The sequence below is a fragment of the Papio anubis genome, chromosome 13 (genome assembly GCF_008728515.1).
Source record: "Papio anubis isolate 15944 chromosome 13, Panubis1.0, whole genome shotgun sequence".
NCBI lineage: Eukaryota > Metazoa > Chordata > Mammalia > Primates > Cercopithecidae > Papio > Papio anubis.
The window spans coordinates 34,915,107-34,939,359 of record NC_044988.1 but is presented as its reverse complement, the minus strand read 5'-3'; the positions used below and the strand labels follow the sequence as shown (position 1 = coordinate 34,939,359).

General features: G+C 42.4%; 1 protein-coding gene and 1 non-coding gene across 2 annotated transcripts; both read right to left on the bottom strand.

The window, feature by feature from the left end:
• Positions 1-23: 23 nt before the first annotated feature.
• Positions 24-18,717, bottom strand: MLANA (melan-A). Its single transcript, XM_003911729.5, has 5 exons — positions 18,550-18,717; positions 16,944-17,045; positions 11,865-11,961; positions 2,840-2,953; positions 24-1,203 (listed from the first exon to the last, which is right to left on the bottom strand). Exons 2-5 carry the CDS (start codon positions 17,018-17,020, stop codon positions 1,135-1,137), a joined length of 357 nt encoding a protein of 118 aa, XP_003911778.1. The 5' UTR covers positions 17,021-17,045; positions 18,550-18,717; the 3' UTR covers positions 24-1,134.
• A 306-nt stretch (positions 18,718-19,023) lies between these two features.
• On the bottom strand, positions 19,024-19,130 carry LOC116270172. The gene has a single exon (XR_004178098.1). It is a non-coding gene; the product is annotated as a small nucleolar RNA U13 (small nucleolar RNA).
• Positions 19,131-24,253: the final 5,123 nt, after the last annotated feature.

The following is a 24,253-nucleotide window of genomic DNA, read 5'->3' as shown; positions in this document are numbered from 1 at the left end:
GCTATGCAAATAATGACACCATTCCAGAATAACTGATCCTTTATGATTTCTTCTGCACATTCTCGTGAGAGGGATTTGGGAACCCAAGAGAGCTAAATTGCCATAAGTACATTTAAGGCAGTACATAGTAGCTTTTACTTATTTAAATCCTTCTACCAATTTCTGGTTTAATAGAAAATACTTGTCATTAGTTAGGATAGCATTGAGCCTTGAAGTGAAATGTAATTAGACTGCATTATATGTCTTACCTATGATATAGGGTCTGGCCAGGTGTGGTGGCTCATGTCTGTAATCCCTGCACTTTGGGAGGCTGAGGTGGGCGGATCACCTGAGGTCAGGAGTTTGAGACCAGCCTGACCAACATGCAGAAACCCCATCTCTACTTAAAATACAAAATTAGCCAGGCATGGTGGCGCATGCCTGTAATCCCAGCTACTCGGGAGGCTAAGACAGGAGAATTGCTTGAACCTGGGAGGCGGAGGTTACGGTGAGCCAAGATCGTGCCATTGCACTCCAGCCTGGGCAACAAGAGCAAAACTCCCTCCCACTACACAAAAAAAAAAAGAAAGCTGTAGGATCTTTACAATATATTATTATAGTGTAATAGAATTTTAGAGCACAAAGAGACATTGCTGACATGTTCTTGATCAGATAAATAGGCCAGTCAGCTCTTTGTCTTAAACCTATAGAAGTATCCTTTGTGAGCACCCCATAGTAAAGACTCACCTGGAACAATTCTGTGTACAGTTCATGTTGGTCAAGGTTTCAAAACCTGACTAGTTTGTTGTTAGCCAAATTTCAAGTAAAGAGAAATGGGATGGCCCAGGAATACCCACTTGAATTCTATCTCTCAGAAAATAACACCATGGATTTACTAACATTACCTCTGGCACAGATAGTATCATGCATTGCAACATTTATTGATGGAGTTTTCCCAATTTAATATTTCTCATTGTTTCCTCACATGATTAGTACTGCTAGCTGACCTACTAAAAATTTAACACTGACTTATCATTAGAGATGGCGTGCATTTTTCCTACACCATTCCAAAGGAGAACATTAAATGTCTATATTAAATTCAAGCAAAAGTGTGAGAGAAATAATTTCAGCATGTCTCAGGTGTCTTGCTGGCTCTTAAGGTGAATAAGGTGGTGGTGACTGTTCTGCAGAGAGTTTCTCATAAGCAGGTGGAGCATTGGGAACCTGTGAGAACAAGAAAGGGAGAATTTGGTCTTGGTAACAGTGTATATGTTTCTAGGAAAGGATTAAGTTAAAATAGTTAACATATTTATAGTTTCCCTGTGGACTGAAATTTCTAAGTGTTCACATATAATTTCTGCCCAGTGAAGTAATTGTTAAATTTCACAAGTTTATATGCTGATTGTTGGGGGCAAGAGTAGAGAAAAATAGGGTTAAGGGGTTCCCAAAATCTCAAAAGCTTAGCTATACCTGGATTTTCCATGACAGTAAAAATCTCAAGCCCTAACAAACAAATCATTGAATGCTATTTACCGACACTATATACATTGCATCTTTACCACAGAGATCCTTGTAATTGTGTCTAAAGGCACATTGACACTACCAAATATAAAACAAGAGGATATTGTATCCAGAATAAATGTGTCAGGGCTTCATTTAATGCTCACAACAATTCTGGGAGTGTTTTTATTGTTTTCGTGTTACAGAATGGGAAACCAGAGCACAGAGAGGTTAACTCGCTTGCCCATTGTCACACAACTAGTAAGTTGTTGAGGTAAGAATCAAACACAGTAATCTGGCTCCAGAGTCAGTGCTCTCAACCATTATACTGTGTTGTATATGTACTAGTGCTGTCCAATAGAAATATGGTACGTAATTTTATTTTATTTTATTAATTTATTTTTGAGATGGAGTTTCACTCTTGTTGCCCAGGCTGTAGTGCAGTGGCACTATCTCGGTTCACTGCAACCTCCACCTCCTGAGTTCAAGTGATTCTCCTGCCCCAGCCTCCAGAATAGCTAGGATTACAGGTGTGCACCACCACACTTGGCTAATTTTTGTATTTTTAGTAGAGACAGGATTTCACCATGTTTGCCAGGCTGGTCTTGAACTCCTGAGATCAGGTGATCCACCCACCTCGGCCTCCCAAAGTGCTGGGATTACAGGTGTGAGCCACCATGTCCGGCCATATGTAATTTTAAAATTTCTAGTAGCTACATTTAAAAAAAGAAACATGTAAAATTAATCTTAAAATGTTTTATTTAACCTAATATTATCAGAATATTTATTTCAAAATGAATCAATATAAAAATAATTAATGAACCATTTATCTTCTTTTCCACATACTAATATCTTTGAAATATGGTATGTATTATAATACATCTTATTTTAAACTCCTATAAGTGTTCAGTTGCACCACATGACTAGTGGCTAAGCCATCAGACAGCACAGCTCTATACAATAAATAATAGGTACTTTATCCCTCCCCTCTGCATATATCTACATCCATTAAAAAGGCAAATATGACTAAAAACATAAAAGAATATTGTATCCAGGACTAAGTTCTTCCTTTGGATCTTACATGTAGGGCTCTCATTATTGACCCTGGAAACTCTGAGTATGTGACAACACAATTTAAGAAAATCCCTGTGCTTCCCTTGTTTTTTGTTTTTATTATTATTTATTTTTATTCTCATAAAATACACAAAAAAGTTGCCATTTTAACCATTTTTAGGTATATATAGTTCAGTGGCAACGAGTACATTCACATTGTTCTTGCTTTTCAAATGGAAATCATTGTATTCACTTGAGTTAAAAACAGCCATTCATGAAAATACCCTTATGAAGGATCTCAACCTACCACAGGTTCACAATTTTTCTCTTGAAGAGACAGTTTGCTGTCCTGATGATCAAACCCTTCTTGTGGGCATCTTCTTGTTAAGGCGCATTGAGTGCCAACATGAAGACTTTTATCCTGAAATGTAAATTGATAAAGGTGAGTGGGAAGAAGTAGTAACTGAATCCATTTTAGAAAAGAGAAGGGAAGCCAAAGTTTTAAGAATGAGTTTTAATCTAGGTTCTGCCACTTACTTGCTGTGTGCCTTCAGTCTCATCACTTTGCCTCTCTGAATTCTGAGTTTGCATCTAGGAAGATAATACCCACCTACCTCTCAGAATTGTTGTGGGAATTAACTAGAGGTAAAGCTCTAGTGCAGTGCCTGGGACCCAATAGGTGGTCAAAGAATATTTCTGAAGGGAAAGATAAGAAGACTGAATCTACAAAAGGAACACTCTTATGAAATTATCCATCAGTAGTGAAGCAGAAATAAAGACTTTGTCAAACAAAAATTGAGGGAATTCTTTACCAGTAGACCTGCCTTGCAAGAAACATTTGAAGTTCTTTAGAGAAAAAGAAAATAACATAGGTCAGAACCTTGTATCTACATAAAGGAAGAACATCCAAGAATGAATAAGTGAAGGTGAAATAAAAACTTTTTTTTTTTTTTTTTTGAGACAGCATCTCACTCTGTTGCCCAGGCTGGAGTGTAATGGCGTGATCTCAGCTCACTGCAACCTCCGCCTCCTGGATTCAAGCAATTCTCCTGCCTCAGCCTCCCAAAACTTCCTTTTTCTTTCTTTCTCTTTTTTTTTTTTTTTTTTTTTAGGAGACATGATCTTGCTAAGCTGCCCAGGCTGGTCTTAAACTCCTAAACTCAAGCAATCCTCCTGCCTAAGCCTCTGAGTAGCTGAGACTACGGGCATGCACCACTGTACCCAACATATTCATCTTAGTTGATTTAACAGATAATAGTTTGTTCAAAAATGAATAATAGCTACAGTGTATTTAATTGTGTATGCTTATATACACTTGAAATGAATAACAGCAATGATACAAGGGAAAGGAATGTTAACAGAAAGAAAAAAACTGCAAAATATTTTAAAGAGGTTTATTCTGTGCCAACATGAATGACCATGGCCAGGAGAACAGTCTCAAGAGGTCCTGCCGGGCGCGGTGGCTCAAGCCTGTAATCCCAGCACTTTGGGAGGCCGAGGCGGGTGGATCACGAGGTCAGGAGATCGAGACTATCCTGGCTAACATGGTGAAACCCCGTCTCTACTAAAAATACAAAAAACTAGCCGGGCGTGGTGGCGGGCGCCTGTAGTCTCAGCTACTTGGGAGGCTGAGGCGGGAGAATGGCGTGAACCCGGGAGGCGGAGCTTGCAGTGAGGAGATCACGCCACTGCACTCCAGCCTGGGAGACACAGCGAGACTCCGTCTCAAAAAAAAAAAAAAAAAAAAAAAAGAGGTCCTGAGAAAGTGTGCCTGAGGTGGTTGGGTTATGATTTGGTTTTATACATTTCAGGAAGGCAGGAATTGTAGGTAAAAATCATAAATCAATACACAGAAGGTATATTTTGGGTCAGCCTGAAAAGGCAGGACATCTCAAAGCAGAGGCTTACAAGTCACAGGTGAGTTTTAGGGATTCTTTAGTTGGCAGTTGGTTGAAAGTTCAGCTCTGTCTTAAGACTTGAAGTCAGTATAAAGGAATGCTTAAGATAAGGGAGTCTGCAATCTGTCACGTGATGCTATACCAGAGTCAATTTGGAAAGTAAACCACATTATACAGGGTTAATTTTTTTAAAAAACAACATTTTATGGTTTGAAGGGCATGATTTAACCCTTTCCTTGCATTGTCTTGTTCCTAATTTGATATTGCCACAAAGAGTTAATTCTGTCAGTCCTATAATCTCTATTTTAAAATTAATGCTAGTCAGTTGTACCTAAAACTCTAAAAGGGAGGGTGTATAATGAGGCATCTCTCATCTCCCTTCCCATCATGGCCAAGACTCAGTTTTTCAGGTTTCCCTGGGGTCCCCTTGGCCAAGAGGGGGTCCATTCAGTTGGTTGGAGGATGTAGGTTTTGTTTTTAGTTTACAGGAGGAAGGAATTAGGATTAGTTTATTTTAAGATGCTCATAATGCCTATGAAATGGTATAGTGTTATTTGAAAGTGGGCTTGAATTAGTTGTAAATGTTTGTTGCAAACTCTAGGGAAACCACTGAAAAAAAGTAAAAAAGAAGTGTAAGGCGGGGCATGATGGCTCATGCCTGTAATCCCAGCACTTTGGGAGGCCGAGACGGGCAGATCACAAGGTCAGGAGATTGAGACCATCCTGGCTAACACAGTGAAACCCCGTCTGTATTAAAAATATAAATAATTAGCCAGGCGTGATGGCAGGTAACTGTAGTCCCAGTTACTCAGGAGGCTGAGTCAGGAGAATGGCATGAACCCAGGAGGCGGAGCTTGCAGTGAGCCAAGATCGCGCCACTGCACTCCAGCCTGGGCAACAGAGCGAGACTCTGTCTCAAAAAAAAAAAAAAGTATAACTGGACTGGGCGTGGTGGCTCATGCCTGTAATCTCAAGCACTTTGGGAGGCTGAGGCGGGCGGATGGCCTGAGCTCAGGAGTTCGAGACCAGCCTGGCCAACATGGTGAAACCCCATCTCTACTAAAAATACAAAAATTAGCCAGGCATGGTGGCGCACACCTGTAATCCCAGCTACTTGGGAGGCTGAGGCAGGAGAATCACTTGAACCCAGGAAGTGGAGGTTGCAGTGAGCTGAGATCACACCACTGCATTCCAGTCTAGGTGACAGAACGAGACTCTGTCTCAAAAAAAAAAAAAAAGTAAGTGCATAGAGAAAGATATACCATGCTAACACTAATGAAAAGAAAGTAGGAGTTCCTATATTAGTTTCAGAAGGAGAAGATTTCAAGGAAAGTCATCAGGAATAAAGAGGGATATTACATAATGATAAAGGTGTTCATTCTCCAAGAAGATATAACAACACTTAACATGCATGTACCTAAGAACACAGCATCAAAATACATGAAATAAAAACTGATAGAACTGCAAGAAAAAGTAGTTGCATCCACTATGAAGTTGGAGTTATAGTTGGAGGCTTCAACATCTCTCTATCAGAAATAGACAAAGCCAGCAGGTTAAAAATCAGTAAGGACTAACTCATTGTGTGAGGCCAGCATTACCCTAACATCAAAAACAAAGATATTACAAGAAAAGAAAACTACAATTCATTATCTCTCATAAATATAGATGCAAAAAAATCTGAACAAAATATTAGCAAATCAAATCTAGCAATGTATAAAAGTGGAACTCAACAAAATCTTCGATTAGATATAATAGACATCTATAGGCTACTTCATCCAATGACAACAGAATACACTTTCTTTTCAAGCTCAGAACATTCACCAGGATAAACCAAATTCTGGGCCACACAACACATCTTAACAAATTTAAAAGAATAGAAATTATACAATGTTTGCACTTAGACTATAATAGAATTAAAGTAGAAATCAATACAGAAAGATAACTGAAAAATTCCCAAACACTTGGAGATTAAACAACACACTTCTATATAACATATGGGTCAAAGGAGAAATCTCAGGAGAAATTTAAATATATTTTGAATTAAATGAAATTAAAATATGTCAGAATTTGTGGGATACTGCTTAGCAGTGCAAGCAGTATTTAGAGGGAAATGTATAACATTGAATGTGTATATTAGAGAATGAGAAAGATCTAAAATCAATCTAAGCTTTCACCTTAAGAAAATAAAGAGGACAGCAAATTAAATCCAAAGTAAGCAGAAAAATAAAAATTAGAGAAGAAATCCATGAAATTGGAAACAAGAAATCAGCAGAGCACAATGACTCATGCCTATAATGCCAGCACTTTGGGAGGACAAGGCAGGAGGACTGCTTGAAGCCAGGAGTTTGAGACCAACCAGAGCAACATAGTGAGACTCTGTCTCTACAAATTAAAAAAAAAAAAAGAAAATTAGTCAGATGTGGTGGCACATGCTATAGTCCTAGCTACTACGGTAGCTAGCTGTAGTCCTAGCTACTCAGGAGGCTGAGCCAGGAGGATTGCGTGAGCCCAGGAGTTCAAGGTAACAGTGAGCTATGATTTTGCCACTGCACTCCAGTCTGGGTGACAGAATGAGACCCTGTCTCTAGAAAAAAAAGAAAGTCAGTAGAGTAAATCAATGAAACCAAATGCCGATTCTGGGAAAAGATCAATAAAATTGATAAGCCTTTAGCCACGCTAAGAAGAAAAAAGAAGGCACAAACTGCTATTATCAGAAATAGTAATGGACATTAAAAGGATAAGCAAGAAATACCATGAACAACTATGCTCACAAATCTGAAAACGTAGGTGAATGTAACAGTTCTTTGAAAGACACAATCTGTCAAAATCCACACAAGAACTAGACCATCTGAAGAGATTTATATCTATTATAAAAACTGATCAATAATAACTTTCTAAAACAGAAAGCACGAGACCCAGATGAGTTCAGTGTTGAGTTCCACCAAACATTTAAGAAAGAAATTATACAAATCCTCTATAACCTCTTTCACAAGATTGAAGCAAAGGGAATAATTTGTAACTCATTGCTATGAGGCCAGCATTACCCTAATACCAGATAGATATTGCAAAACAAGAAAACTACAGCTCAATATCTCTCATGAATATAGATGCAAAAAATCTCAACAAAATATTATCAAGTTAAACTAACAATGTATAAAAGGAATTACACACCATGACAAAGTGGGATTTATCCCAGGTATGTAAACCTGGTTCAATATTGAGAAATCAGGCCAGGTGTGGTGGCTCACGCCTGTAATCCCAGCACTTTGGGAGGCCGAGGCAGGTGGATCGCTTGTGCTCAGAAGTTCGAGACCAGCCTGGGCAATATGGTGAAACCCCATCTCTACAGAAAATACAAAAAAATTTAGCCAGGTGGTGGTGGCTTGCACCTGTGGTCCCGGCTACTTGGAAGTTTGGGATGGGAGGATCACCTGAGCCTGGGAGGTGAAGGTTGCAGTAAGCTGAGATTACACCACTGCACTCCAGCCTAGGGGACAGAATGAGACCCCATGTCAAAAAAAGAAAAAAAAGAAGAAGAAGAGAGAAATGAATTATTCTGATACATCAATAGACTAAAGAAGAAATTCGCAAGATTGTGTCAATAGATGTAGAAAAAGCATTTGAAAAATCAAACACCCATTCATAATTTAAAACTCTCAATAAACTAGGGATAGAGGGAAACTTACCCAACTTTGCTGAAGAATATCTAGGTACAAAAAATTAACAGTTAACATCATACTTGAAGCTTTTCTGCTAAGATCAGGAACAAGGCAAGGATGTCCTGTCTCACCACACCTTTTCAACATCATACTGGAAGTCCTAACTAATGCAATAAACTGGAAAAGGATTTAAAAGGTGTACTGATTGGGAAGAAAAAAAATAAAACTGCCCTTGTCAATTTTTCTTTTTCTTTTTTTTAAAGCCTCTCACTGACCATAGGATAAGAGTATGATCCACTCTACCAGTTCACTGCCAGTTTTCTGTATTTACATTAAAACTGGGTGTACATTTTAAAATACGGATTCCCGAATCCCACCACCAGAGATGATCCCAGAATCTGCCTTTTAGCAAGGACCCCAAAGTATTCCAGTGCAGGTGACCACTGACCATGCATTGAGAAACACAGTGCCTTGACACATGAGTGTAAACTGAGCTGAGAGCAAGGGCTATGAAATTCTCCAAGAATCAAAAGTATTTTGTCTTGAACTTCCAAGTGAAGATGTAAAACTGCTTAATATAAAAACCACTGTCCAGTTTATTACAAATCATTTCCCACTTCCTCTTGCAGAAACAGGTTGCTACAAAAAGCAGCCTTTCCTTTCAAAAGATGTTTTCCAGGGCTCAGGGGAATTGTTAACCAAAGGAGAAATTTTAAGAGATCTAAATTCCAGCCAGCCTCTCTACTATTCTGTGGTCAAATGGAAATTGAAAAGTAGACATTTCAAGCTTAATGAAGATTGTTAAAGATGAAGTAATTCACATGCCCAAAGCTTATATTTAATGTCATTTATAGCTCTTTACTTTAAAATGAAAATAGAATCACTGAAGACAGAAAGGGAGGTAATTATGTAATTAAATGCAATACTTAATATACTATTTTACATAATTTTGCCTAAACTTAGACTTCTGATCTCCAAACTGGCTTTTTTAGATATATGAAAATCTCAAAATAAGATTTTAATATTAATTTAAAAAATAAATATGGAAATTAAATAAACCAAGAAATTTAAACACGTTTCCCTCTCAAAAAGTCTCAGAAACTACAAACCACTGATCTAATCCTAGAGGAATGGAGGCATAGAGTTTGAATTTGAAACTTTCCAAGCAAAATGTTCACAGTGTCTGAGCACATGACATTAAGACTCTCTGTTATTTTTCAGTTGAATGAATTTAAGATGAGAGCATTGAAGCAGAAAAGAAAAATTATTGCATTTGTGTTCAGTAGGATCAAGCTAATAATTATAGTTAGTTAGGAAATGAGTACCAATATACTGAGTTTGTATAGCTTTAGTTCTTGAAAGACTAAACATGTTTTTGATATACAAATATATAATGAAATCAAAATATAGAAGAAAATATGTATTAAATAAAAATGGATATACATTGTGTTACATCACAGATTTCCAACGTGTGTGGGTGTACGATAGAGCTAGTGAGTCTTGGAGAAGTTGCATTCTAGTCTCCAACCAACTCAATGGCAGACAATGGGACCAAGTCCTAATGCCACACAATTAAGTGACTACTATGTGCCAGGCACTGTGCTGGGCATTGGAGATATGAAGATGAGTAAGAAATATTCTCTGTTCTAGTTCATACATGGGGAAAGCAGAAGGGTAGAAGAGGCAAACAGTAAATAGCCAATTACAAGGCAGTGTCATAACCCCATGCTAGAGTTACAAATGGAATTATATGGCAGAGATTAAAGTCCTCCCCTACTAACCTGTTGTGGACAGCCATATGAGCAGGAATTCTATACCTAACTTTCTAACCCAAGGCTTTCCTCAAGTATTTCCTCCAATATTGGAGTCTTGTTCAGATTCATCAACTCCTCCTCCTCCTTCCCTCTAAATGTCAGCACACTAGAGGGCTATGCTCGGTGGGTGTGTCAGCCCCCAAACTTGCCCTGCCTTTTATGGTTTGTATTTGTATTTATGCTCTGGAAAGACAGACATTGGGGAACAGGAGACATGAGACTGCCCAAGTTTCTTGGCAAAGAGGGAAAGAATCCAGAGTTGCATCTCTCACCTTCTCCTTCTCATCAGCTTGCCAAGCTTCAATCCCTACCCCACACCAACCCTCCTCTCTTTCACAGGACCTTTTCCTCTAAATGAAGTGCTTGCTGAATGAGGAATGGGACTTTCCAACATCTTTTGTAAAGATAATTTTTTTCCATTTTGCATCAACCTGAAAAAGCTCTCAGATCTGTAATAACGAGAGAGAGAGAGAGATCGAGATCTATGGAGAATGCCTTTGGGTGTTGAAGTGCTAAAGTGCTACCTAGCTTTGAAGCAAGATTGCTGAAATCTGTAGTTTTTATAGCTTATAAACTCAGTTGATGTTTCCCATTCATGGAGGATACTGGTACCAGAAGACTGGATTGTGTAATTGTGTTCGCTTCCTGCATATTTGGGTAAAAAAGAAAGAAAATACTATTAAAACCTTTGGCCATCTAAGAAGGATGCAGCCTGTTAAAAAACACACAGTGACCTTTTGTGCTGATGCAGGGAGGATGGTTTCCTCATTGCACTGATGATATCCTGGGATGCTTAGTGTAGAGTCAGAAGAATTTGGAATTCACAGGTAACCAGTGAGGAAAGGGGTAAAGAAGCAAGGTAGGAAGACCAGGTCACAAAGTGGAGTAACAGAACCAGCAAGAATTCTCAGAAGTGGTAAAACCTTAGGTGTGTAAGAATACTCCTGTTTGCTATAAGGGAACCTCAACCCCCTTCCCCTGTGCCCTATAAACCGTCAGTGCTTAGCTGTACACAACATCCAGGTACCCAAGTTTGCTGTGAGTAGAACCAAAAAGACAGGCGCTATAGTTTGAATGTGTCCCCCAAAATTCATGTATTGGAAATTTAATCCCCAGTGCAACAATGGTGAGAGGTAGGACTTTTAAGAGGTGATTAAGTCATAAGGACTCTGTCCTCATGAATGGATTAATGTTATTGCAGGAGTGTGTTTGTTATTGCAAAAGTAGGTTTGTTATAAAAGTGAGTTTGGGCCGTGTGTGGAGTGTTTCACACTTGTAGTCTCAACATTTTGGGAGGCCGAGGCAGGAAGATCCCTTTAGACCAGGAGTTTGAGACCAGCCTGGGCAACATAGTGGGACCTCGTCTCTACAAAAAAAAAAAAAAAAAAAAAAAAGGTTTTTTAATTAGCCGGGTGTGGTGGCACATGCCTGTAGTCCCAGCTGCTCTGGAGGCTGAGACAGGAGGATGGCTTGAGCCCAGGAGGTCAAGGCTACAGTGACTCATGATCACCACTGTGTTCCATCCCAAGATTTCCTGTTTCAAAAAAAAAAAAAAAATGAGTTCAGCTCCCTCTTGCTGTCACTCTCTTGCCCATGTGATGCCTTCCACTATGATGTGACACAGCAGGAAGGCCTCACCAGGTGTGGCCCCTAGATCTTGGAGTTCCCAGCCTCCACAACTGTAAACCAAATGAATTTCATTTATTTATAAATTACAGTATCTGGTATTCTGTTATAGTCACAGACTAAGGCACAGGGCAAGTTCCTGGTTGGGGTTCATGCCTGAGCAGAAGCAAAGGAAGAGTTGCCAAAGTACAATGTAGCAAAAGAGGCATCAGAAGGTGGAATCAGAGCTAGAGGTTGTAACGAGGCCATTATCTGACTCTGCAGAGACTCAGAGGAAAGAACTGGAAAGAGGGCCCTGGACCTGGAGGGATTTCAGCTGTGGGAACTATACCAACCATCAAGGCTCTGTATCCATTTCGTCTTCTACAATACCAACAGCCGATGAGCAGTAAGATTCCCAGGATCACTGTCAGGATGCCAATCCCAGCGGCCCTGGCCCAAGAGATAGACAAATCCGCTTTGTCATTGAAACATTGTTCTACATTATGATGAAGCATAAATCAATCTTTCTCTTCATGTGGGCTTTGACTGCCCAGAGCAGCATCTCCCAGTGTCCAGGTAGTTTCCCACCTCCCACACTGGGCACCCCACCAGGCCTCCAGCACCTGGATCTAGTGCAGGTCTTTATCTAGGAGCCTCTCAAGTGTGTGCCCACAGGAGCACTGCTAATTGACATGGCCCAGGCACCCAAGTTCCAGGTACAAGAAGTGCCATAGTAACTGGTCTTTATGTGGACAGTGTATTTAGTGGGGCTAAATTATCTTTTCTTCTCATCAGGCTGTTTTAGAACATTTTCTCTAATTCAGCCCACAAAAAGAAAATAGAAATGAACACTGACTCATCTACTAAAAGCCAGGTGCTGTACTAAACATTCATTAGCTTATTCAATTCTCACATCAACACTGGAGGGTAGACACCATTTATCATCCCCTATTTTCACAGATGAGGAAATAAAAGGCCGAGGATACATGACTCACTGGTGATCATACAGAGCTAGCACAAAACAGAGCTTGGATCTGAACCTGAATCCGTCTCAATTATGTTCGTGCCCTCCCTTCCCTAAACTCCCCGCTTTGCTCCTTGCAACCCTAGGGAGAAGTGTCTGAGCTGAACCTACAGCAAAGCCGTAGCATTACTTATTGAGAAGGATCTTGTCTAAGCAGCAGGGTGCCAATCTGGGGGTCTACACCAGCCTCTTGGGCCCTGTGTTCAGTGACCCCTGGGAAGCATTACAGTTACCACAGAGACCCTGAAAACAGGGCCTGGAGCTGTTCACTCCTGGCAAGCATCTTCAGTTAGCTAACATCTACTTGATCACAGCATGATCAAAATCGACAGAACTGACTCTGTTATCTGTGGTTGTCAACTCGCTAAGAAAGTTTCTGCTGAGCTGAGTGACTTATAAGAGACTGAGCAGCTACAGGAGAAGCAAAGTTTAAGGCTTCTCCTGGAGAGACTTTTGCTCAGTACCATCTACTGGACAACTTCTGTCTCAAGGCTGAGGAGACATCAAGCTTATCCTGTCCGTCTGCAAACGGGATGGAGAGAACCATGGGATGACAGTGCTAGATGGAAACTCTGACTTATGTAGGTCAGTCCACCCACTTTATAGATCAGGAAGCTGAGACCTATGAAGATTCATCAACATTACCATCACCATAGTGACTACCATTCATTGAGCACCAATTTGTGCCAGGCACTGGGCTAGACAGCCCCACATATATGCTTTTATTTCATCCTAACCACAGTCCTCTGAGGTAGGAATGGTGTTCATTTTATAACTGATGTTATGCTGGTCAAATGCCCAGGGCTGCACAACCAGTAAGTGGCAGAACCAACATTCACAGCAACTGGCACTGGAAACTTAGCAAGTGAGCACCAGAATTTGGGCCAGATCCAGGTCTCCCAGGCCAGTGCTTTTCCTGCAGAGTCACTCTTTCCTGAACTGAAGCTGTCACAAGTGTGTTCTCATGACTGAAGGCAGCTGATTCAACTCCCAACATGCCTGTGCTCTCATTTCACCCTGTGGCATCCGCTTGAACATCTTGACACAGACAGAGCTCTGTTCCAGCACTTTATGCGTCGTCACATGGTGCTCACAACATGCCCAAGTGACTGACAGCGAAAAGCACCAGGGTATGCCACACACATTGGAAGAACGCACTGCCCGGTTTGGCAGGGCTCCTCAGAGTGTCTTCCAAATGTCACCTGCAGCAGAATCACCTGAGATGCACGCTGAGGTGCAGATCATAGGACTCCACCCCTGGTCTACCCAATCAGCCTCTTAGGTGGCAGCACCTAGGAATCTGCATTTTAACAAGTTCCAAGGATGACTTGTGTCCACTCAACTGTGAGAACTGCTCTCCACTGAGGTTTCAAAGAGATTGATAATACTCAAAGCAGATATGTAGTCCTTCCTGGCTGGATGTGGGAACTTAATTTGCATCATTCTTCCTCATTCCACCTGCTGGCACAATTGTGAGAAGGATAAATAGTCTCATATCTTAGGGATGCATTGCTTTAATGAAGTTGGCCCTGTTGTGCAGGATCCTGATTTTATGCAAAAAAATTAAAAAAAAAAAAGAAGATGGCCCCATTCCCCTACCTCCATCCCACCTATTTAAACAAACAGCAACGGGGGCAGGGACTTTTCATGAGAGGAATGAGTTTTGACATTGGTGCCGTGTGCAGTTACTTATTTTCTGGACGGATCTCCTTCAGTACCTGCACAAGATCATGATGTTCCATGTATTCAGGGGTTCCTTCACTCACAGTCTGAAGTTAAGTGTTTCAATGTGCTGGAAGCTTTGGCTATCTGACCCTTCTACAGACAGCAAAATGTCAAAAGGAATTACTTTCTCTTTATAGAGAGATGGCTCCCACACATATGGGTTGAGTGGGTATTTTTCTTTTGTGCTGGAATCCAGAGGTTCCCTCCTGTTCTCAAGGAAAATGTCAGATAACCCACCTGACCCTGCTTATGCACATCATTCAAGTTGCAAGACACAGAAAGCTTGTGCCTTCAGTCAAGGGATTCCTTCACATGATAATGGTCATAACCCCCTTTGCCCTTTATTAAGACATTGTCCCTCAACTCCAAACCCACCTTTCTATGCTCTGCTCTCTAATGCTGGAACTGGACTCTGCAAATGCCACTTCTCCTTTGCCCACTGGCTCCCATTGGAGTACTCTAGAGAGGGCCTGCAAACCTAGGAGGTCAGGAAGGAGCAGCTCCTTCCAGTGTGCTTCCTGCTCCCATCATCATCACCCCAGCAATGCTGACATTGTCTGTACATGCCAAGCACCAGCTCGTTTTCTGGCATTCTCAGAGCCAGCTTCATTATGCCCCTCCCCAGCAGAGCACTGGCTGACCAGTGCTCCCACCTCAGAGGCATGAGTATTTGATTCATGCCCCTCACTTCTAAGCTCCGGAGACACCAGAACCAGCCAAACAGAAATCTCTCCTTAGAGATCTGGGTCCCATTTCTTTGGGTTCCCTCCTCCCAATTCTAGGTCCTGATGGCCTCACCCTTCCCTTTGTTCCCCTAGACACAGGGGTAGAAGCAGCATTCTGTGGGTACAGCCTTGGTTACCCCTGTGCTTTCTTTGCCTCCTCAGTCTCAGTCCCATGCCTGTTTAACCAGCTTCTTATATTAAAGTCTGTATGTTGAACCACCTAGTTGGTTTCTTCCTGACTAGACCCTGAAAGTTACCTTGTTCAGGTTGTGGGTACACCCGGCTATGAGGTTCCCCAGCTGGGCGTGATGGCCCTACATGGCAAAGGACAACTCCGCTTTCAGCCTACTGAGCTGACAAGCATCAGCCTCCAGCTTCACACTGAGAGATACTGACCTCTGCCCTAGCCTCTTGTTGGATGGGATTGTGCAAATATTTGCCTCTGCTGGCCTGCAGCATAACACTTAAGAGCATGGACTCTGGGGGCAAGCAGACCTGGATTTAAATCCCAGTGCCACCATGTCTGGCCACACATTTCCTAATTTCTCTGAACCTTTCTTCATTTACAACACAGCAAGAATGATACCCACAGGTGCCACGGGGGAGGGGGTGGGCGGGGGTGGAGCAATAAGCAGAAGTGACGTGTGTCCCTTGAAAGGAATGGTCCTAGCCTGTCCTTCACCTCCTGCTTTCTGTTGGCAAGATGTGGAAGTGATGGCACAACATCTTCAGCCATGGAGACAAAAGCGACATCCCAGGGGAGTAACCAGCAAGAAGAAAAGGAACAGGCCTTGAACTCTTTACTCTTGAATTTTTACACGAGACATAAAACTTTATTTTAAAGAAGAGTCTGTTGAGTGATTATACGGAAGCTGAAACGATTAACTAATACCATGGCCAATGGGCTCCCCTCCCTCAACGAGTATATTTTTGCTCTCAGGACATTTTCTGAGAAGATACCGCTGCCCTCAACTCCAACTGGCCAGGGATATTAGAGGATCCTATACCAGGGTCTTCTGAGGAAATGCTGAATTCTTCCTCAGTACCTTTGTTGGGTCTTACATCTTGCTGGTCCCTATGGTTGACTGTTAAAGATGGTTCAACAGCTCTTTCCAAAGAAAGAGCAGGTTCGCAGGGAGTTCTGGACAGACCACATAAGAGGGTATTGTCCTGTTGGAGTCCCACGCAGAGGGTGGGGCCTCCCCTGCCCCCGCCGCCCAGCACGTACAGAGTATATCCCTTTCCCACTCCCAGCACGTACAGAGTATGTCCCTGCAGCCTCTGGGTTTTCATCACCACACTTATATTTGCTGAAATTAATCTCATGCCTAACTCTCCCACTAGGTTGTGAGTTTTTTCAAAGATAAAAACAGTATCTCAGGCCAGTATATAATGCTTAGCATTTAGAAATGCTTAATCATATAAATAGTTATTTTTAATTCACTCATAATATCCAACACCTTTCCTTAGGATAAAGTTATGCTGCAAAGGCTGTGACTTCAGTCTTCCTCTCGAGTCTGGCTGTGGGCTGAGTCACATGCACCTGCCCATCATCCTCACTGGCTCCTTGGCAACTCACTTTTATTCTGTCTGCAAACCACCTTCAGGAGCTTGAGTGGAGGAGACAGAACAAGGATTGAGGAAAGAGGCATTGTGACTCTGAACAGATGTTTTTCCACTTGGGAACCTACAGATAAGGCCCAATAGTCAAAGTGCACCCAAAAATGGCAAGATCCAACCTTATACCATTCCCATCTTCCTGCCTGTTTGGCCTCAGAGAAGCTTGACTGAGCCCCTTGTAGAAGCACAGAATCTCCTCCCCTTGTTGCCAGGGATGTTACTGTCTGGGGAGATAAACACTAGGGAGATTTATGAGCAGGCATGTGCTGGTGGAAGTCAGCAGGCTGTGTCAGCAAATGGCAAACTGGAAGCCCTGCTGGGTCTGGTTTTGAACTTACTCTTCAGCTGTGATGTAAGAGTGGCCGTGCCCCTTCTTGGGGTAACCATAGATGAAGTGAGCATCTTCTCTTGGCATCTTGTAGGGTCAGGGCACAGGACACCTAACAGAAGAAGCATGTGGGCATCATTAATGCATCCAAAGCCACCCTGTTCATCGTCTCATAAAGACCCACAACAGCATCCTTACTAGATGACCAATATCCACAGTCAGGACCCTTTGGTTTCTCTCTGTGAGGAGATTTGCACCTGCTTCTTTCATTGATATCAAGGGCTTTGACAATAGCTCAGGTTTCTAACCCCTCCTACTAACTAAAGTTCAAAGAAGAAACTACAAATGAAAGCAAAAAGACTCAGTTATTATTTGGTGAAAAAATGTTCTTCATGTGCCTTCAATTTGACTCTGCACCATAAACTTCTAGAGAAACAAACAAACAATGCATTTTTACTGATTCTCCACCTTCCCTGGCCCAGGGCTGTGGCTAATAAAATAAGAGGAGTTATTTTTCTCCAAAGTTATTATTGGATATCAGTCCACAGACAGACGGAGGCTATGATACATAATGTATGTTTCCCAGAGCACCTGTTGCCTGTGCCTTGCGAGGGTGCATGAGGTTGAGCGCTGAGCACAGCATCTTCCAGCCCAGCTTTTCAGCAAAGGAAACCACCCCACACAGGGGCTTCAGCTTGTCACCAGGCACTCCACCCAAAACAAGCTGAGGAAGCCCAGGACCTGACTTTATCTAACAATGTGTTTCCCTTCCTACTTAAGTCAATTTCTGCTTCTCTCTGATTCAAGTCCCTTGGCTAGCATTTTTTTTTTTTTTAACTAGAACATATACAAATGAACAACAACAAAAACTGTCCATAAACTGCAGTGGCCGTAATTCAAGTATGCTCATTAAAAACCAATAATGGAAGCTCCTTTCCTTGTTATTGTGTATTTTTCTGCTCTCTTACTGTTCTCAGGAATTTCAAAGGTCTGATCCCCATAGAATTATATTAATGAGCTCCAGTTTAAAACAGCAGGGAGGGGTGGGAGAGAAGAGTGGGGATTTCACCACATGACCCCTTTCCACTGGGACACTTTTTGTGTAATTTACCCTTCCCAGTTGTAAAAAAAAGAAATTAAAGTCAAACTCACTGATCCTCTCAAGTGAATAATATAGGAGTGAACCCTGTGTTCAAAATGACAGAATGGAAACTTAATTCTTCATTAAATTGTTTTCATACATCCCATACCTCAAGCTCAGAACCTTGGCAAATGGTGCAGCAACAGCAAACGCGCCTCTTACTACTCAGACCAGAAGAAGTGGTTCTTTAAGTGACAGGAGAACACATCTACCTCAGGGAGGCTGCTTCTCCCCGGCAAGCTGCCATCCTGAATAATTGCTTTTCTTCTTGGTAGTCTTAGAGGACTGAGAGAGGATTCAGGAGGAGACTTTGTGAGCCCTCTGAAGTTGGAGACTGACAAACGTTGCAGAGAAATTCTGTTGATGTCACACATCAGTGGGGCAATGAGGGTAGGCAGAGGACTTCACCAGAATTTCCCAAATCCTATTCTGGGAGAAAAGGACTGTGATTATAGCAAGAGGGCAATGCTCTTACCTTCCTGAATGAGAGAGTACTCCGTCCGCTGGCTGGCCGCATGTGTGAAGACTGCTTCTCTGGCTCTTAATCTTTTTGACTTATTTTTTTTCCTGGTCTTGAGTCCCATGATAGTCACAGGTTTAGATTTCTGACAGGGTCGTCTGTAATTGCTTAATTGGCATGAAAGAAACCAACTTCATTCCTTCCTTCAAAAAGTCGCAGCTGACTGCGGCCTCTGTTTTCCCCAGTCCCAGTGCTCTATCCTAGGGAAGCCATTTATTTTAAATGTTGGCCCCTCCTCCATAAGACTGCCACATCACATAAAATATAGGATACCCAGTTAAATTTGAACTTCAGATAAACAATGAACAGTTTCTTAATACAACTATGTCCCATACAATATTTTTAGGATAAATATGTCCACATATTCTATGGGACATAAACTAAAAAAGTTATTTTTTGTTTGTCTGAAATCCACATTTGCTTTTTTCATGTCAGATAGGTAAGGCGCCCATGTCATTGTAACACGGTTTGAGGGAGGCAGATCTCACACATGAACATGGAAACCTAATCATCACACGTATGAACCACAAAAGGATCTGAAATCCAAACTAAACTGGGTTTCCTATTCCCTCCCTCATCTTCATTTCAAAGGATTGAAGAGTCTTTAGGCTCAGGTCTGGAGAGCATCTAGTACCAGACTCTCATGATGAAGAAAAGGAAATAGAAAAATCCCTGAAACCTCCTCAGCTGAGCTCCATGAGTTCTCTGTGATGCCCTTGGAGTTAACTGTCCACTGGAGACAGTGAGTTTCCATGCATCTGCAAGGGATAGATGGAATTTTCTCTTTGCAGGTGGAATATGACCTACTTAGACATCTCTTAGATTGGTGCAAAAGTAATTGTGGTTTCGGATCATGAATTTTAAATCATTATAACTAGGCTCAAACACATTTATTTATTTATTTATTTATTTATTTATTTATTTATTTATTGAGATTGAGTCTCGCTCTGTCGCCCAGGCTGGAGTGCAGTGGTGGGGTCTCAGCTAACTGCAACCTCCACTTCCCAGGTTCAAGCAGTTCTCCTGCCTCAGCCTCCTGAGTAGTTGGGACCACAGATGTATGCCACCACGCCTGGCAAATTTTTGTATTTTTAGTAGAGACGGGGTTTCACCATGTTGGCCAGGATGGTCTTGATCTCCTGACCTCATGATCCACCTGCCTCAGCCTCCGAAAGTGCTGGGATTAGAGGTATGAGCCACCGCACCCAGCCTCAAATACATCTTTATTAATCAAAATGGAACCATTACAATGAAGACATTTTTGCCAATGAGAAATAAATGTGTTTATTCCTGTAGCATACACATTCATGCTTCAGGATTTGATGAACTCTTAGAAAACATTTTCTGCACCTTGCTGGTTGTGGAAGCATTTTCACTGCAAAAAGTTGTTAAGATGCTTGAAGAAGTGGTAGTCGGTTGATGAGAGGTCCGGTGAATATGGCAGATGAGACAAAAGTTCATAGTCCAATTTGTTCAACTTTTGAAGCATTGGCTGTGTGTCATGTAGTCAGGTGTTGTCATGGAGAATTGGGCTTTTTCTGTTGACGAAAGCTGGCTGCAGGTGTTGCACTTTTCGGTGCAACTCATTGATTTGCTGAGCATACTTCTCAGATGTAATGGTTTCACCAGGATTCAGAAATCTGTAGCAGATCAGACCAGCAGTAGACCACCAAACAGTGACCATGACCTTTTCTCTGTGCAAGTTTGGCTTTGGGAAGTGCTTTGGAGCTTCTTCTCGGACTAGCCACTGAGCTGGTCATTGCCAGTTATATAAAATCCACTTTTCATTGTGCATCACAATTCGATTGAGAAATTATTCCTTGTTGTTGTGTAGAATAAGAGAAGACATTTCAAAAAGACCATTTTTAAAATTTTCCCTCATCTCATGAAGCACCCACTAAATGAGCTTTTTCACCTTTCCAATTTGCTTCAAATCCTGAACAACTGTAGAATGATTGACGTTGAGTTCTTCGGCAACTTCTCGTTTAGTTGAAAGAGGATCAACTTCGATGATTGCTCTCAGCTGGTCGTTGTCAACTTCCAATGGCCAGCCACTATGCTCCTCATCTTCCAGGCTCTTGTCTCCTTTGCAAAACGTCTTGAACCACTACTGCACTGTACATTTGTTAGCAGTTCCTGGGCCAAATGCGTTGTCGATGTTGCAAGTTGTCTCTGCTGCTTTCCGACTCATTTTGAACTCGAATAAGAAAATCACTCGAATTTGCTTTTTGTCTAACATCATTTCCATAGCCTAAAATAAACATACAACAAAGAGCAAGTAATAAGTCATTAGCAAAAATACATAAAGCAGGAAATTCTCATTAAAATGATATATAACATAACCACATTTAAGAATGTATTTAATATCAAATAGCAAAGTCCGACAGTGCAAAAACCACAGTTACTTTTGCACTCACCTAATAGTTGACCCCATAGCTGATTCTACTTAACATCATGATCTACCTTGGATAGCCCAGAAGCATTTCAGTGGGACACAACAGTCACCTTTGCTCACCAGCTCTCCATAGCCATTGTGAACAAACAAAACAAAGAAAAAAAAAAAAAAACCACCTGAATATGACTGTCGTAGCAGCTCAAGATTTAGATTAAATGACCACTAAGGTCCCCTTCCCCATAACACCTGAGGACCCATTCCTTTCAGATCCTATGATTTTTCTGTTTTCCATTGTGAGCTATGAACAAAGGCTATCCTGTGTAAGGGCAGTACCAACCCATTGGATACTGGATAGTCACCTCTGAAAATGATAAGGGAGAAAGAAAACACAGCAGGGTTGATCTTTATTAGGCAAAGCAGGGAGAGCCTGTCTGTAAAGGAGGGACAATTTAAACTGAGACCTAAATGGTAAGAAGGAGTCAGCCATGAAAAGATGGAGAGAGAGCATTTCAGAAAGAGAGAACAACCAGTTGGAGATCTTGAGGCAGAACAATAGAGCATGACTTAGACTGGGTTCCCGGAGCAGAGGCTGTCTCAGGGAATTTTGCACAAAAATTGGGAAGGATATAAGCCCCTGATGTCAATAGATTTGGGGAGAGCAAGTTCATCCTGAATTTCAGGGTTATGCCTGAAAATCCCAGAAAGTCCTAGTGGTGAGTACTAGTCTACAAAGAGGGATGAAGTTCTGAGCTGAAAAGTCCATTGCACTCACTAGGTTCTACAATAGCCTGGCCCATAGATGACTGGTGGCAAGACCACAGAGGAGGGAGTACTGACCTGGATCTCAGGGCAAGGTGACGTTCCCAGGTCTCATTCAAGTTCTCTGGTGATGTGAGCTGACTTGGGGATTGAGTGTGCCCTGGCATTCTTCCAGGGTGGAGATGACAGGCAACTGGCATCATCCCCTCCCCCAGAGGACGCTACAGGACCAGACTCAGCATGTTGGGCACACAATGGCCAGTCTGGGAACATGCTCTCGAGCTTCTTTGAGGTTTTTGTTTGTTTTTTGGTGGGTGGGTTGGGGGACAGTCTCGTTCTGTTGCCCAGGCAGGAGTGCAGTGGTGTGATCTCGGCTCACTGCAATCTCCACCTCCTGGGTTCAGGCGATTCTCCTGCCTCAGCCTCCTAAGTAGCTGGGACCACAGGTACGCATCACCACACCCAGCTAGTTTTTGTATTTTTAGTAGAGACAGGATTTTGCTATGTTGGCCGGCTGGTCTCAAACTCCTGACCTCAAGTGGTCCGCCCACCTCTACCTCCCAAAGTGCTGGGATTACAGGCGTGAGCCACCACACCTGGCCCTTGTTTGCTTTATGAGCTCAACGAGGGAGACCTGACCATCTCTTTCACAGGCATCCGTTTGGGTCTTTGAGTGGTTTGCAGCTTCTGAGGTGCCCAGCCCTTTTGGGGTTATGTGAACAGGATAACCTGGCTCTCACTTCTTCAAATAGGGGTTCCCTGGGCACCTCAATTTGAAAATCCTACCACATCCTGTTTCCTGGAAGCCCCCTAGAAGGTCCCTTTAACTAGGCTTTTAGTGTCTGTTCATGAGCTGGCTTCGGGCCTCAGAGTCCACACCAGAGCCAGCCCAAGTCAGGCCCTACCTGCCTTCACTTTCAACACTTCAAGTGGCTTCCTTTTCTCCCCTGGCAATATAGTCCCAAATTAACAGCAGGAGCTGTAGAGTCCAAACCACCTGCACTTCATCTCTTCAGTGTGTGTGACCTTGGGCAACTCGCAAACCTCTGAAAGCCCCAGTGCATGCATCTGAAATGAAAGGGGTAATAGCAGCATCTGCTTCATAGGCTCATGGTCAGAGTTAAATGAGATCCTGTTGGAAGTGCTTGGTACAGCACCCAGCACAGAATATGCCTAGCAACAAAAGTGTGAACTGTTACTGTGAGGCAGCTCAGATGGCACAGCCCCTACCCTGGCCCCCACACCAGCCCCAGGGTTGGGATTTGTACCTGTTAGACCTCTCTGGCCACTGACTGGTTCTCTGCCGCCACCTGGTGGGCTTGGCTTCCTGGCACCGCAGGCCCACCTCATGAAGGGGCCAGAGATGCCTCTTTGGCATCTGCTTACAGTGCTCAGGAGCCAGAATCCTCTTGACTCATCCTGCTTGGGGCTTAGGCCCTCTTCAGTGCTCCCCATAATATTGTGAGCTTTTGCTCTCTCACATACCCCACAGAGGTATTGCTATAAATGGGGGTTGATATCCAGCTGCTTGGGCTTCCCTTTTCAGTCCCCACTAGCCATGCGTCCACTATGTTCCCCTTTGGGAAGGCTTCAAGCCCCTGGCTCAATAGATTTGGGGACAGCAACTTCTACCTGAACTTCAGGGTTATGTCTGAAAATCCCAGAAAGTCCTGTTGCCCTTTCATAGGAGCTGAACAAACAGAACTGGCTCTTCAGAAGGCAGAGAAGGCAAGGCCACGTCCCAGTTACTACCAAGTCCTCTCTCCCTATGCCTCACGGGTGCCTTGATTATTATAATAATAATTATTATATTATTATATTATTATTGAATATTATTATATTATTATCTCTCATTATTATTAGCTTATATATTATCAGCTCTCATTATTATCTGTGAGACCCTAAGCAAGTTACTTAACCTTTCTGAGCAATACCGTCCTCACCTGCAACATGGGAATAGAGAATAATTACAGAATTGCTATGAGAATTAAATGAGATAACATATGGGCTGGGCATGGTGGCTCACACCTGTAATCTCAGCACTTTGGGAAGCCAAGGTGGGCAGATCACCTGAAGTCAGGAGTTCAAGACCAGCCTGACCAACATGGAGAAACTCTGTCTCTACTAAAAATACAAAAAATTAGCCGGCATGGTGGCGCATGCCTGTCATCCCAGCTACTCAGGAGGCTGAGGCAGGAGAATCGCTTGAACCTGGGAAGTGGAGGTTGCAGTGAGCCAAGATCGTGCCATTGCACTCTAGTCTAGGCAACCAGAGTGAAAATGAAAAAAAAAAAAAAAAGGATAACATATGTCAACTCATCTAGCACAGTGCCTGGCAAGTTGTTCATTGATAAAGGCTAGTGCTTCTGGGAATTCCCTGTGAATGTGCAAATAATGCGGAGGGGTGCCCAGTCCTTGGGGTAAGCCTTTGAGCTCATGGCAATGGCTAAGTGTTAATCAGCTAACAAGTGACTGTCTGTGACGTAAAGAGACCCAGGACAGAGA